This window comes from Leptodactylus fuscus, chromosome 4 (genome assembly GCF_031893055.1).
Source record: "Leptodactylus fuscus isolate aLepFus1 chromosome 4, aLepFus1.hap2, whole genome shotgun sequence".
NCBI lineage: Eukaryota > Metazoa > Chordata > Amphibia > Anura > Leptodactylidae > Leptodactylus > Leptodactylus fuscus.
Window position 1 is genome coordinate 204,755,018 of NC_134268.1, and position 16,689 is coordinate 204,771,706.

At 41.8% G+C, this 16,689-nt stretch overlaps 1 protein-coding gene across 1 annotated transcript in view; it reads right to left on the minus strand.

Moving 5' to 3' along the window:
* The window catches only part of ARMC3 (armadillo repeat containing 3), a 55,232-nt gene extending 39,871 nt beyond the window's left edge, over window positions 1–15,361 (minus strand). The window contains exons 1-5 of the mRNA XM_075271711.1: window positions 15,345–15,361; window positions 10,228–10,276; window positions 8,506–8,623; window positions 3,346–3,471; window positions 1,246–1,314 (exon numbers count right to left, since the gene is read on the minus strand). Coding sequence (XP_075127812.1) covers window positions 1,246–1,314; window positions 3,346–3,471; window positions 8,506–8,623; window positions 10,228–10,275 — 361 coding nt within the window. The 5' untranslated portion in view covers window position 10,276; window positions 15,345–15,361. The remainder of the gene's footprint in view (window positions 1–1,245; window positions 1,315–3,345; window positions 3,472–8,505; window positions 8,624–10,227; window positions 10,277–15,344) is intronic.
* Between the last annotated feature and the right edge of the window lie 1,328 nt (window positions 15,362–16,689).

Consider the following 16,689-nt stretch of genomic DNA (forward strand, 5'->3'; position numbering starts at 1 on the left):
TTCACTGCTCCAAAGACTTGATGTGCTGAATTCTGGACTCCCTTCCAGGGCCCTACATTGCCGTGTTTTACAGGAGCTGTAAAGTGGAAAGGATTCCAGCTAATCCCAACCACACATTGCCGAAAAAAATCTACAGCGGAAAAGCTGTGTTTTTTCAAATCGCAGAATGTTAGTTATACCTACAGAACCGCTGGCGTTTTCCATATAGGTATAATAAGGGCAGAAAGTCCACAGAGGAAAATGATGCAATGTGTTTTTACTGCGACTCGCTACGTGGGACCTTAGTCTTAAAGAGGACCTTACACCGCTAGAAAGCCAACAGTGTGCTGAATTCAGCGCGCTATCAGTTTTCCCCGATCTGTGCCCCTGGTGAAGAGCTATCGGTGCCGGTACTGTAACACTTCACTGTCAGAAGGGCGTTCCTTATAGTAGAGCTCTGTACTAGGAGAGGGGGGCCTCCTTACCGCCCAGTCATGACGTTGAGCGATGAGGCACGCCTCCCGTCCTGATAGTGCTCGTCCATAGATTAGTACTGGGGGGACGCTCCTCACCGTTCAGCATCATGGTTGAGAGGTAGGGAACGTCCCCTCTCACAGTACAGCGCAATAGACGTTACTGTGAGGAAGGGCGATCCTGACTGACTGTCAGGAACACCCTTCTGATAGTGAAGAGCTACGGTACCGGGACCAATAGCTCTTCAGCGGAGGCACAGAACGGGAAAGCCGATAGCGCGCTGAATTCAGTGCACTATTGGCTTTCTAGTAGTGTATTACGCCACATGCGCCCGAGGACGTGAAAGACCTCTTTAAGTAGCATTATAGCTATGGGGTTATAAAAATGGCACTATATGCCTATTATTTTGATGAGCACTCTGTACGGCTATATTTTGGGTATGCTATGACGGCATTATTTATCTGAAGACATATAAAAAGATCATTGTAACATGACCTCTCGGCTCTGTGTATAAAGACCTAATGTATTTTAGAGGGTCTTTTGTATTTTGCTGCGGTTCTTATTGTGCAGCATTAATAATGCAGAAGGTGTACATGTGATTAAATGCACATATCCGCTGTGTAGGGAATGCCGTCCTATGTTGAAGCTGCTTTTAAGTGGTTTATTCAACAAAGCATCTGAGACGTGCACTATAAAACCAGTTTTCTATAATCCTCGTAAGCGGCTATTAGTTACGGTGCAAACTTAGGAACAGATGGTTGGGTTTGTCAACAGAACATTTTTCAGTTTTACCTTCTGGTGTAAGGCGAGCAATTAGCGAAGGTATCATATCCAACTTCTGCATCATCTTCCTCACATCATCTGGGAACAATCCAAATGGTAAAAGTTAATGGGATGGGACCAGGCATTGTGCTGTAAACCTACAAGACTTATTGCAGTAATATGTGCCATATATGACAATCCTTTACTGATGGAATAAGAGACTAACACATGTGGAGCCCTCATAACCCTATGACTGTATCCACAGTGCACTGAAGTGTGACAGGCACATATGGGGATAGCAGATGTAAACACTTAGTCGCACTTCAGTAAAGTGACTCTTACACCTATTGCCTTGTGCTTATGGGTCAGCGGTGAATTTCTAGTACAGCTATGGCCGCCGTGTTATACATAGTGTAGAGACTGTGATCTGACGCTCTGCTGGAGTACAGGCCCCCTGAGATAATGTCAGACATCAGCCTCTCCGCACCGAATGTGGCGGACGCTTCACAATCTCAGCAATCAGACATGAACACTACGGAATTTAGTGCCACATTTTTTTTTAAAAAATGGACATTTATTATAGTCATTTATATAAAGCTTCAAGCCACAAAATAGCTCAGACCCAGAAATAAAAAATATCTGTCTAGTGTGACCAATACATGGAATTTTTTTTTTTTTGTCTTGAGCTATTATGCATGCTCTTTGCATATATAGAGAAAGCCTGTGAGTCCTGCTTCCCCCACTCAGAGAAAGCAGGACTCACAGGCTTTCTCTAAAAGTGAGTGGAGGAATCAGGACTCCCAGGCTTTCTCTATGAGTAGGTGGGGGAAGCAGGACTCACAGGCTTTCTCTATGAGTAGGTGGGGGAAGCAGGACTCACAGGCTTTCTCTATGAGTAGGTGGGAGAAGCAGGACTCACAGGCTTTCTCTATAAGTGAGTGGAGGAATCAGGACTCACAGGCTTTCTCTATGAGTAGGGGTGAAGCAGGACTCACAGGCTTTCTCTATGAGTAGGTGGGAGAAGCAGGACTCACAGGCTTTCTCTATAAGTGAGTGGAGGAATCAGGACTCACAGGCTTTCTCTATAAGTGAGTGGAGGAATCAGAACTCACAGGCTTTCTCTATGAGTAGGTGGGGGAAGCAGGACTCACAGGCTTTCTCTATGAGTAGGTGGGGGAAGCAGGACTCACAGGCTTTCTCTATGAGTAGGTGGGGGAAGCAGGACTCACAGGCTTTCTCTATGAGTGGGGGAAGCAGGACTCACAGGCTTTCTCTAGGAGTGGTGGGTGAAGCAGGACTCACAGGCTTTCTCTATGAGTAGGTGGGGGGAGCAGGACTCGCAGGCTTTCTCTACAAGTAGGTGGGATGAGCAGGACTCACAGGCTTTCTCTATGAGTAGGGGGTGAAGCAGGACTCACAGGCTTTCTCTATGAGTGGGTGGGGGAAGCAGGACTCACAGGCTTTCTCTATAAGTGAGTGGAGGAATCAGGACTCACAGGCTTTCTCTATGAGTAGATGGGAGAAGCAGGACTCACAGGCTTTCTCTATGAGTAGGGGGTGAAGCAGGACTCACAGGCTTTCTCTAGATGTGACCAGTAGCCTCAGATTTTCTATGACAGAATTTAAACAGCATTTCATATGGAAAATACTGAATGAAATAATATAAAGCCATATATCCCCAGGCTCAGTATCGCCTCAACTATTCTCCTATGATACAAGAAGAAAGGTTATTTGATAGATTTGCATCAAATCTGATTTTTTTTCTTCCACTACATCTCTTAAAGTAGTTTGATCCATAAAACATGGAAACAGTGTTGTTGCCTAAATACTGCAAAAAGACAAAATAAGGGACGCTGTACAACATAATTTAGTGTAGTTACAGGCTATGGGTCAAAGGCCATAGAAAACTTGCAATCCCTGATCTGAAAAACAACATTTTCTTAGAACTTGTACATAAATTTTCCGTAATTTACTCCAATGGACTTTTGTTTCAAGACTGCAAGATGAATAAAATAAATTTATAAATTTGCCCCATAAGCAGTACTCAAACACGCTAAACCACGCTAACAAACTACCACAACTTTACAAAATAGCATCATTTTTTGTCTATTCCAGGACATATTGACTTACTTTGTGCCGCCATGATTCCACAGACCATGGTGGCATTTCTGCGCACTATTTTATCTTCATGACAGATGAGTTTAGACAGAGACTCCACTGCTCCAAGTCCCAGAAGGGTGACTTTATTTTCAACTCCTGAAGGAATATAAATGAATAATTTATTGGTGCCCACAATATTGTCAGCTTGTTAAGTGATCAATACCAGCTAGCAGTAATAAAAGGCAGTACGATATAGTATCATCATCGCAAATAACAATAAATCAGAGCTAAAGCCGATCACACACTAGCTGGCTAGTAGAGGGGAGATGGCTGCTGTCAGACTTCTCTGGTGGGGGCTTATCATTATCTGCCTGAGGACAATTGCCCGGTCCTTACCGCCTCCACATCTACGAAAGAGGGAGAGTAGAAGGCCCCTATACAGTCAGCTGGTCCTGACGAAATCATCGGGTTCACCCAAAACATGTGTAAATCTACAGAGACAGACAATTATCAGTATGGCTACCCAGCGCCGCACCTCTAATGAGGCAAGGTGAGGCGACGGCCTCAGGTGGCACTCCGGAGGAGGCGGCAGCCGCGGCAATCATATATATATTTTTTTTAACTTTTTTTTCTAAACTAGTGCAGGAGACAGCCGCTCAGAAAAGAACCCGCCTTCTCCTGTGATAGTCTAGACCTCTGTGTCTCAGTGTAGGTGGCACCATCATGCCTCCTGCGCTGAGACGCAAACGTCTTATTGTCGGGGAAGTGAAGAGGCGGCGGCAAGGTCCGTAAGTAAAGATACTTTTATTTTGTTTTATAATAGGCCGCTACCTGCTGGAGTATCCCCATTAGGTAGTGGCCTATTTACCTACCTCCCCGGGCCTGCTCCTAGGGCAGTGAGCAGGCTCGGGCCCAGGTCGCGATCCCACTACCGCTATTATTCTCGGAGATCTTCTCAGACCCCCGAGTATAATAATTGGAACCCCAGGGGAGGTGAGGGAACATAATAAACACTGTTACTCACCTCTCTGGGATCCGATGTTAATCCTAGCAGGCTTCGGACCTGTATGGTAATGTCCAAGATGTCACGTGATCTGGGACATTACCATACAGAAGCAGTACCATATAGGCCCGAAGCCTGTGCTAGTAGTAACAGCCTGTTACTGCTAGCACAGGCTTTGGGCCTTTATGGTAACAAGCTGTTACTACTAGCACAGGCTTCTGGCCTGTATGGTACTGATAGAGAAGGCCTGAAGCCTGCTAGGATTAACATTGGATCCCAGAGAGGTGAGTAATAAATCACTCCCCAGTATTCAGTCGGTGAGGGGTGGGGGGAGTCTCTTCATCGTCCGCCTCAGACAGTAGAGAGGCTAGGTTCACCATTGTGGCTACCCTATAATACTGCATTTCGCCTGCAGTTGCGACTAGAAGAGAAATGGCCAGCTGGTTAGCTGCTGCTTCCCCAGGCAAAATAGCTGTTTACAAGGGACAAAGAGAGCGGGACCTGGGGAAATTAGATGATTTTCCAGACATGGTGTTGGAGTCGTGGAGTTGCACTCGGGAACAGATTTGGGTAGAGCTGGGCTATGAAAAAATGTTGCTGACTCCAACTCTGACTTCAAAATAAAAAAATTAACTATATCATAGATTATAATTACATAGTGAGCTGGAGCAAAAAAAAAACACTGTGGAAAAAATGTGGCAGAAACGCCCTGTGTTTTTACAAAAAGTCCGCAGTGCCCTTATTATACCTGGATAGAAAACGCCAGCGTTTCCAGAGGTATCATTGACATGCTGCAATTGTCAAAAATGCTGGATTTTTTTTTAAAAAAGCAGCTTTTTCGCTGCAGATTTATTCTGCAATGTGTGGATGGGAGTAGTCAGAATCCCATCTACTTTGCAGATAGTATAAAATATGGCATTACTGCCGCAGTCAAAACTCTACGTTTTCACTACGTTGGGCTCCGGCCTTAAGGAGAATTACTAGCAATTATACAAAATGGAGTAGCTGACAGGGCAATACAGTGGCTCAGTGATTAGCACTGTAACTTTGCAGTGCTGGAGTCCTAGGTTCAAATCCCGCCAGGAACAACATCGCCAAGGAGTTTGTATGTTCTCCCCGTGTTCGCGTGGATTTCCTCCTATTCTACAAAGACATACTGATAGGAAATAAAATGTACATTGTGAGCCCTATATGGGGCTCACAATCTACATAAAAAAAAGGAATAGCTGTCATCTGACAGCCACTCTGCTAGGCAATATACACTCACCGGCCACTTTATTAGGTACACCATGCTAGTAACGGGTTGGACCCCCTTTTGCCTTCAGAACTGCCTCAATTCTTCGTGGCATAGATTCAACAAGGTGCTGGAAGCATTCCTCAGAGATTTTGGTCCATATTGACATGATGGCATCACACAGTTGCCGCAGATTTGTCGGCTGCACATCCATGATGCGAATCTCCCGTTCCACCACATCCCAAAGATGCTCCTCTATTGGATTGAGATCTGGTGACTGTGGAGGCCATTGGAGTACAGTGAACTCATTGTCATGTTCAAGAAACCAGTCTGAGATGATTCCAGCTTTATGACATGGCATTGCATTATCCTGCTGAAAGTAGCCATCAGATGTTGGGTACATTGTGGTTATAAAGGGATGGACATGGTCAGCAACAATACTCAGGTAGGCTTTGGCGTTGCAACGATGCTCAATTGGTACCAAGGGGCCCAAAGAGTGCCAAGAAAATATTCCCCACACCATGACACCACCACCACCAGCCTGAACCGTTGATACAAGGCAGGATGGATCCATGCTTTCATGTTGTTGACGCCAAATTCTGACCCTACCATCTGAATGTCGCAGCAGAAATCGAGACTCATCAGACCAGGCAACGTTTTTCCAATCTTCAATTGTCCAATTTCGATGAGCTTGTGCAAATTGTAGCCTCAGTTTCCTGTTCTTAGCTGAAAGGAGTGGCAGCCGGTGTGGTCTTCTGCTGCTGTAGCCCATCTGCCTCAAAGTTCGACGTACTGTGTGTTCAGAGATGCTCTTCTGGCTACCTTGGTTGTAACGGGTGGCTATTTGAGTCACTGTTGCCTTTCTATCAGCTCGAACCAGTCTGGCCATTCTCCTCTGACCTCTGGCATCAACAACGCATTTCCGCCCACAGAACTGCCGCTCACTGGATGTTTTTTCTTTTTCGGACCATTCTCTGTAAACCCTAGAGATGGTTGTGCGTGAAAATCCCAGTAGATCAGCAGTTTCTGAAATACTCAGACCAGCCCTTCTGGCACCAACAACCATGCCACGTTCAAAGGCACTCAAATCACCTTTCTTCCCCATACTGATGCTCGGTTTGAACTGCAGGAGATTGTCTTGACCATGTCTACATGCCTAAATGCACTGAGTTGCCGCCATGTGATTAGCTGATTAGAAATTAAGTGTTAACGAGCAGTTGGACAGGTGTACCTAATAAAGTGGCCGATGAGTGTATATAGGCGATATATACATCAATGTGGGAACAGAAAGTAACCTGCCAGCCTAAGATATAGAGATGTTATTGTAAGTGAAGGAATACATGGAGGCAAAGTCCAGCAGTCACGTCCAGCGGGCACCTGACTGAGCAAGTTGTACTGTACTACACAGAATTACGTAAAAACCATTCAGCCATATAAAAATGTACAATAAACCACTAGCGAATGTCAATGAATACCAGCATCAAACTGGGTGCAGCAGATGAGACAGTTCTGCCCCTTCATTCATTCTAAATATGTACGCAGCCACATATTACTGCACCGCAAGCTTAGTGGTTATCATTGCATGGTATATATGATGAAGAACGTCTTAAGTAATAAACTCTACTGACAAGTGATTGGCTCTATAATCAGCTCTAAATGGGGTTGTCTTCTTCTGGACGTTTGGAACTCATGTCTGGCCACCATAAAATGCTATTGTATTGTGATGGGTCAGTCCAACCCTGAGGAATACAAGGAATGGATGTTATACCCTTGGGCCGCCTAGTTATTATGAAGAAGTAGCTGTCGTCTTATGGGGTCACCAGTGAGAAGCTCATACACTGTTATATGGGGGGGGGGGGGGCACTGTGTTGACAGCCTGATGTTCTTGCACAGTGACAATGAGCTGCTGGTCCTCACTATACCCATATGAAAAATGGTGTACAGATGGCCATTAAGTTATACAAATATGCAAGAATTCCTTCACTAACATCCTGGTGTACATACTCCCTGTTTATTAAAGGGATTTTCCAGACTTAAAGGGGTTATCCAGCTTCCAAAAATTATCTGTAAACACATCCACAGCAGTGCTAAATCCTCCCCGTTCCCTTGTGTACCCTGTGCTTGGTTTTATTTTACTTGCTGCTCCTTGTATCACTTATATTTACATGCAGTGAATCTGTAGACCAACTACATTTCCCATGATTCATCTGCCTGCTCTCACTCTCTGTGTACCCCTCTCTTCTCCACTCTCCCCTGCACTGAAATCACACGTAATAAATCACTCCCAGATCCCCAGCCATATACTGCTGCCATGTTTCGTTTGGAAGCTCAATTCCCTTCCCCATGGGTGCAGCAAACACAGAGAGTGAGAGCAGGGAGATGCATTGTGGGAAATGTAGTTTTTTAACGGATTCTCTGAATGTAAATAACAGTGACACAAGGAGCAGAAAGTAAAATAAAGCCAAGAAAAGGAAACAGAGAGTATTTAGCAGATAAGTTTTGGAAGCTGGATAACCTTTTTAATAATTAATAACCCATCCTTAGGTCATCAATTGAAGTTTCACAGGGGTCCCGGATGTCAGCACCCCTGCCAATCAGCTATTTTAGTGTTTGGCTGAGCTCTGCGGCCTCTTCATTGCTTACCAAGCACAGTGTCATACATTTGTATAGCGGCTGTGATTGATATCACAGCTCTGCCCATTCACTTGAATACAAATGATCTGTGAACAGGCCGATGAATGTGAAGTCACATAGTCTATGAAGTGGATGTGGCACTGCCACTTCACTCACCTGATCTCTGAGGGTCCAAAATGGCACAGCTGGTGCAACAGGAAAACTGCAGCTCCCTGCTACACCAGGAGGCAGATTTGTGAAAGCCATATACTTTATTCCTTATTTAGGTATATTTTTATATCACAAATTGTTGCATTAAGCTACATTGTATACTACAAACCTTTTTGTGCAAATTTGTATAAGGCATCACAGGATTTGGCAAGAATGTCCTCTTCTGGAGACTGAAGCATCAGGACTGCAGTTTCTGCCTTTTTGCTTTCAATTGCTAAAGGATCAAACTGCAAAAATGAAGGGAAATGAAAGTACATGTGAGCGATACATGTGAATTACATTATACATACCCAAACTAGTCATGAGTGGTGGATGGGTAGTGAAGGCGAATACTATACCTGGCATTTTAGACATAGATATATTAGAAATCCACATGGAATCCATAAGAAAGAAAAACATAGGCCTGAATGGGAGCTGTAGACTCAAATGCATTAGAAAAGTGAAAAAATAGTTGCAATGGTTGAGCAATTCCTTTAAGGGGTTTTCTGGTATAAAATATTGTGGATAGGTCAATATCACAATAGTGGGAGTGGGAAGCAGACAGTGCTGTTCTCTGGGCAGTGGCCAGACCAGGTACTGCAGATCGGCTACGGTTTATTTGCAGTGACTCGGTTCAGCCACTGCACAGAGAACAGAGCTGACTGCTTCCTGCTCCATTCTCTCTGTACCACATGCGAGAGTGATGGGGGTGCTGGATGTCAGACCCCCACAATTCTGATATTGGTGACCTATCCTTAGGATAGGTTAGCAATGGTTTTTAGCACGGAAAATCCCTTTAATAGCCAGTGTAAGTGTTATATTTGTAAGTAGTACATTGATACTGCAAAGAAATCAAAAGGTGCTGGGACTTAGGCGACCCAAGGCCAGGCCTCAGCATATATGTCAGATTAGTGAGGGTCCAACACCCGGCACCCCTACTGATCAATGGATAGCCACACAGTGTACAGAGCTGTGCTCACTAGAGATGAGCAAGTACTGTTCGGATCAGTCGATCCGAACAGCACGCTCGCATAGAAATGAATGGACGTAGCTGGCACACGGGGGGTTAAGCGGCTGGCCACCGTCAAAGCGGAAGTACCAGGTGCATCCATTCATTTCTATGGAGCGTGCTGTTCGGATCGGCTGATCTGAACAGTACTCGCTCATCTCTAGTGCTCACCAGAAGTGCATAGCTCAGTACACTGTATAGTAGCCATCCATGGGTTACTGCAGTTCAGCTCCCATTTAGGCGTACTTTCAGCAAGTATACACTGCGCTACGACCAGTGGCTGCGGCTACTGCTTTTAGCTGACTGGTGGGGGTTCCAGGTGTAAGACTCCCATCTCATATTCATGATCTACACTACAGTATAATAATGCTCTATGAATTCATGAAAATAAATGATTAATATAAACTGTTAGTTTGTGTACGCTCATGGTCATCTACCATATTTAATGGGAGTCTGTCACCAGAACCCAGCAAACTACAGATACATAGGTAAGGATCATCTGAATCAGTGTTTCCCCCTTGTGAATCTCTGCCTCCATTGCTGAGATATTGCTGTGTTTTTCAATATGCAAATGAACTCTTTGGAGCAACAAGGGCGTTACAATAGCTCCAAAGAACTAATTTACATATTGACAAACACAACAATATCTCGGTAAGGAGTAAACACTGTTTGATGCAGATGACCCGAACCTATCTACTTTGGGGGATGGATTTACATGGCGGATTCTGGTAACACACTCCCTTTAAGGATATTTACAATGATGTCGGCCATAGTATTTGCTTCAGTTTTTAGAAACGTCAGTACTTCCTACCGCCGCTCCTTACTGCTTACTTATGTACTTACCACATCCTTTGGAGGTGGTTCAACTTCCTTCTTAACTTTTTTCCCCATTCTACAAACAAAACATAATAAATTTAGAATTTCTACATATTCATACAGGATAATCCACTTTCAATAAAAAGTTTAAGGCTAGATTCACACATTACAGCCTTAAAGCCTTAATGTTTCCATGAAATCAGAAAATTTCTACATGTTAAATTGCTAAATTTCCGATTAAACAAAGGATTCAATTTTCTTTAAAAGCAACTTAAAGTGAAGCTGTGACATGGTTTTCTATGCTTTATCTGAGAATAGGATGTGATGGAGGAGAGAAGCGGAGCTCTGTGATATATAGGTTATATGGTAGAGGAGAGAAGCTGAGCTCTGTGATATATAGGTTATATGATAGAGGAGAGAAGCTGAGCTCTGTGATATATATAGGGTTATATGATAGAGGAGAGAAGCTGAGCTCTGTGATATATAGGGTTATATGATAGAGGAGAGAAGCTGAGCTCTGTGATATATAGGGTTATATGATAGAGGAGAGAAGCTGAGCTCTGTGATATATAGGTTATATGATAGAGGAGAGAAGCTGAGCTCTGTGATATATAGGGTTATATGATAGAGGAGAGAAGCTGAGCTCTGTGATATATAGGATTATATGATAGAAGAGAGAAGCTGAGCTCTGTGATATATAGGGTTATATGATAGAAGAGAGAAGCTGAGCTCTGTGATATATAGGGTTATAGGATAGAGGAGAGAAGCTGAGCTCTGTGATATATAGGGTTATATGATAGAGGAGAGAAGCTGAGCTCTGTGATATATAGGGTTATACGATAGAGGAGAGAAGCTGAGCTCTGTGATATATAGGGTTATATGATAGAGGAGAGAAGCTGAGCTCTGTGATATATAGGGTTATATGGTATAGGAGAGAAGCTGAGCTCTGTGATATATAGGTTATATGATAGAGGGAGAGAAGCTGAACTCTGTGATATATAGGTTATATGATAAAGGTGAGAAGCTGAGCTGTGTGATATATAGGGTTATATGATAGAGGAGACAAGCTGAGCTCTGTGATATATAGGGTTATATGATAGAGGAGAGAAGCTGAGCTCTGTGATATATAGGGTTATATGATAGAGGAGAGAATCTGAGCTCTGTGATATATAGTGTTATATGATAGAGGAGAGAAGCTGAGCTCTGTGATATATAGGGTTATATAATAGAGGAGAGAAGCTGAGCTCTGTGATATATAGGGTTATATGATAGAGGAGAGAAGCTGAGCTCTGTGATATATAGGGTTATATGATATAGGAGAGAAGCTGAGCTCTGTGATATATAGGGTTATATGATAGAGGAGAGAAGCTGAGCTCTGTGATATATAGGGTTATATGATAGAGGATAGAAGCTGAGCTCTGTGATATATAGGTTATATGGTAGAGGAGAGAAGCTGAGCTCTGTGATATATAGGTTATATGATAGAGGAGAGAAGCTGAGCTCTGTGATATATAGGGTTATATGATAGAGGAGAGAAGCTGAGCTCTGTGATATATAGGGTTATATGATAGAGGAGAGAAGCTGAGCTCTGTGATATATAGGGTTATATGATAGAGGAGAGAAGCTGAGCTCTGTGATATATAGGTTATATGATAGAGGAGAGAAGCTGAGCTCTGTGATATATAGGGTTATATGATAGAGGAGAGAAGCTGAGCTCTGTGATATATAGGATTATATGATAGAAGAGAGAAGCTGAGCTCTGTGATATATAGGGTTATATGATAGAAGAGAGAAGCTGAGCTCTGTGATATATAGGGTTATAGGATAGAGGAGAGAAGCTGAGCTCTGTGATATATAGGGTTATATGATAGAGGAGAGAAGCTGAGCTCTGTGATATATAGGGTTATACGATAGAGGAGAGAAGCTGAGCTCTGTGATATATAGGGTTATATGATAGAGGAGAGAAGCTGAGCTCTGTGATATATAGGGTTATATGATAGAGGAGAGAAGCTGAGCTCTGTGATATATAGGGTTATATGATAGAGGAGAGAAGCTGAGCTCTGTGATATATAGGGTTATATGATAGAGGAGAGAAGCTGAGCTCTGTGATATATAGGGTTATATAATAGAGGAGAGAAGCTGAGCTCTGTGATATATAGGGTTATATGATAGAGGAGAGAAGCTGAGCTCTGTGATATATAGGGTTATATGATAAAGGAGATAAGCTGAACTCTGTGATATATAGGTTATATGATAGAGGGAGAGAAGCTGAACTCTGTGATATATAGGTTATATGATAAAGGAGAGAAGCTGAGCTGTGTGATATATAGGGTTATATGATAGAGGAGACAAGCTGAGCTCTGTGATATATAGGGTTATATGATAGAGGAGAGAAGCTGAGCTCTGTGATATATAGGGTTATATGATAGAGGAGAGAATCTGAGCTCTGTGATATATAGTGTTATATGATAGAGGAGAGAAGCTGAGCTCTGTGATATATAGGGTTATATAATAGAGGAGAGAAGCTAAGCTCTGTGATATATAGGGTTATATGATAGAGGAGAGAAGCTGAGCTCTGTGATATATAGGGTTATATGATATAGGAGAGAAGCTGAGCTCTGTGATATATAGGGTTATATGATAGAGGAGAGAAGCTGAGCTCTGTGATATATAGGTTATATGATAGAGGAGAGAAGCTGAGCTCTGTGATATATAGCGTTATATGATAGAGGAGAGAAGCTGAGCTCTGTGATATATAGGGTTATATGATAGAGGAGAGAAGCTGAGCTCTGTGATATATAGGGTTATATGATGGAGGAGAGAAGCTGAGCTCTGTGATATATAGGGTTATATGATAGAGGAGAGAAGCTGAGCTCTGTGATATATAGGGTTATATGATAGAGGAGAGAAGCTGAGCTCTGTGATATATCCTATTAATATTATAAATGTGAAAGTTTGTGGGTTTGTGAGTTTGGATGTTCGGATGTTTGTTCCTCAATCACGCAAAAACCGCTCCACCGATTTGGCTGAAATTTTCCACAAACATAGTTAATACACCCGATTGCGCAATAGGCTACTTTTCGTCACAATAGCGCACATACGTTTGTGCCAGGACCCCCACAAAACCCAAACTCACACCACCATCTCTGCAATCTCACACACTTTGGACCATAGCAAGCCAAAAAATTCATATTGCCCCCTACAGCCTCGCCCCTAACCCCACACAATCTCATATACATATACTTTACCACTTTGCCCCTCACCTTAACGATACTCCAGGAGGCTCTCTTTAACGCTCCGGAGCAGCCATGTTTGCCGACCCCCACCGCTCTGACAATCCACGACACCGCCCACCCATGTCAATACCCCTAGGCGGTCTAATAAATGCAAAAAAAAAAAGTTTAAAAAAAAGTAAAAAAAATATAAAAACAAATAAAAAGGATTAAAAATTCAAATCACCCCCCTTTCCCTAGAACACATATAAAAGTACTTAAAAACTCTGAAACACATACATGTTATGTATCCCCGCATCCGAAATCGCCCGCTCTACAAAGCTATACAAATATTATTCCTGTTCAGTAAACGCCGTAGCGGGAAAAATGGTCAAAAGTGCCAAATCACCGTTTTTTCACAGTTTTGATTCTGATAAAAATTTGAATAAAAAGTGATCAAAGCAATAACATTTCGCAAAAATGGTAGAACTACAAAGTACACCCAGTCCCGCAAAAAAAGACGCCCTATACATCCCCGTACACGGACGTATAAAAAAAGTTACGGCCGTCGGAATATGGCGACTTTTCAAAAAAAAATTTTTTTAACACAGTTTTGGATTTTTTTAAGGGGTCAAAATGTAAATAAAACCATATAAATTTAGTATCCCCGGCATCGTAACGAAACACAGAATACAGGGGACATGTCATTTTGGTTGCATAGTGAACGCCGTAAAACCAAAGCCTGTAAGAAAGTCGCAGAAATGCATTTTTTCTTCAAATCCACCCCATTCTGAATTTTTTCCCTGCTTCCCAGTACATTATATAGAATAAGTAATGGTGGCATCATGAAGAAAAATTTGTCCCAGGAAAAATTAAGACCTCATATGGCTCTGGGAGCGGAGAAATAAAAAAGTTATGGGGTTTAGAAGGAGGGGAGTCAAAAACGAAAATCAAAAAATGCCATCGGCGGGAAAGGGTTAACTTCAAATACTTCTGTCCCAAAGTCACTATGTAAAGTTTCTCACAACAGCGTATATATAGCAGCTCTAATACAAAGTAACTTCAACACAAAAGTCTCACGTATTCTCTGAATTACAGCAAAAACAAGATACAAACTTACATTTCATATCCCATACCTTATACACAGTACGAAAACCTTACCCACGCCTGTATATACCCACTGCTACAATCACCGCAGACGAAGTCGCGGGTACCAGCTAGTAGGGTTATATGATAGAGGAGAGAAGCTGAGCTCTGTGATATATAGTGTTATATGATAGAGGAGAGAAGCTGAGCTCTGTGATATATAGGTTATATGATAGAGGAGAGAAGCTGAGCTCTGTGATATATAGGGTTATATGATATAGGAGAGAAGCTGAGCTCTGTGATATATAGGGTTATATGATAGAGGAGAGAAGCTGAGCTCTGTGATATATAGGGTTATATGATAGAGGAGAGAAGCTGAGCTCTGTGATATATAGGGTTATATGATAGAGGAGAGAAGCTGAGCTCTGTGATATATAGTGTTATATGATAGAGGAGAGAAGCTGAGCTCTGTGATATATAGGTTATATGATAGAGGAGAGAAGCTGAGCTCTGTGATATATAGGGTTATATGATATAGGAGAGAAGCTGAGCTCTGTGATATATAGGGTTATATGATAAAGGAGATATATATATATATATATATATATATATATATATATATATATATATATATATATATATATATATATATATATATAGGGTTATACAATAGAGAGAGAGAAAGTGAGCTTAGAGCTCTATTTCTTCGTCCTCCTATATCCAATAGGTAAGACAGCTGCCAGCCAACATTGTGCCCAAGGACCGTCATTTGTCTCTAGAATAAGGTATATGAGTCATTCAGCTTATGATGGTTGTCATATGTGAGGAAAAAATAAGATGTTTCACCTTTCAAGATGATAAATGATAGCCTAGAGATATAGTCAGGCATGGAACAGTCACATGGTTGTACATGTAAAGAGGCAATTATATATGTGACACTTATGAACCTGACCGCAGTGTAAGATACTGTGAACACAAGAAGACAGGGCCATACACAACACCTGGAGGATGAGACAATGAAGAGCTTAGAAATATAATAATATCATCAGAAATAATGATCAGCTCTGGTAGAATCTCAGCAAACGCAGGTTTTATCTATGAGCCTTTATAACCCGGTATTAATTATATTACATAATACTAATTGAAAGCAGCTGCATCATTTGCATAAAACACTTTGCCTGCTGTAACACAGTGTTCTGTCCGCAGAGAGAAGAAGGAAGGAAGAGAGAGAGAAAAAGAAAGAGAGAAAGAGAGAAACCTAGAGAAAGAAAGAGAGAAAGAAACCTAGAAAAAGAAAGAGAGAAAGAAAGAGAGAAAGAAACCTAGAGAAAGAAAGAAAGAAAGAAACCTAGAGAAAGAAAGAGAGAAAGAAAAAAATGCAAAGATCCTTTCATATCTATGATTGATAGGCAGAACAGAAAAATAGACAGAATGAAAGAGTAAAAATGAAAGGAAAGAAGGAAGCATGTAAAAAAAGAAATAATGAATGAAAATAGATCCTTATGCATTTATGATATAATAGATAGATAGATAGATAGATAGATAGATAGATAGATATGAGATAGATAGATAGATAGATAGATAGATAGATAGGAGATAGATAGATAGATAGATAGATAGATAGATAGATAGATGATAGATATATATTAGATAGATAGATAGATATAGATAGATAGATAGATAGATAGATGATAGATAGGAGATAGATAGATAGATAGATAGATAGGATATAGATAGGCGATAGATAGATGATAGATAGATAGATAGATAGATAGATAGATAGGAGATAGATAGATAGATAGATAGATAGATAGATAGATAGATAGATAGATAGATAGATATGATATAGAATAGAACTCTAGGACTACCGTATACAGGTGACTTGGATCTCTATATCTGACCCCTGACAATATATAGTATAACAGGTATCAGTACAGAATATTGGAGATAATCCTGACATCATGTTAGAACTCCGGTCACTTATGTACTGGATACTTGTACGTCTCCCTCCTATACCTGACTATACGGCTGTGTGGTCTCTCGCCTTCACTGTATTCTATTGTATATCTTTTTGGTTTTTAGCACCTGAGAATGCCTTGCAGGTTGATAATGAGAGAATTGTTCTCATCGTGTGAATTTCCATTTTTACGCGCCTCCCTCATGAATTATGCGCGCGGGTGTTTAGAATAAT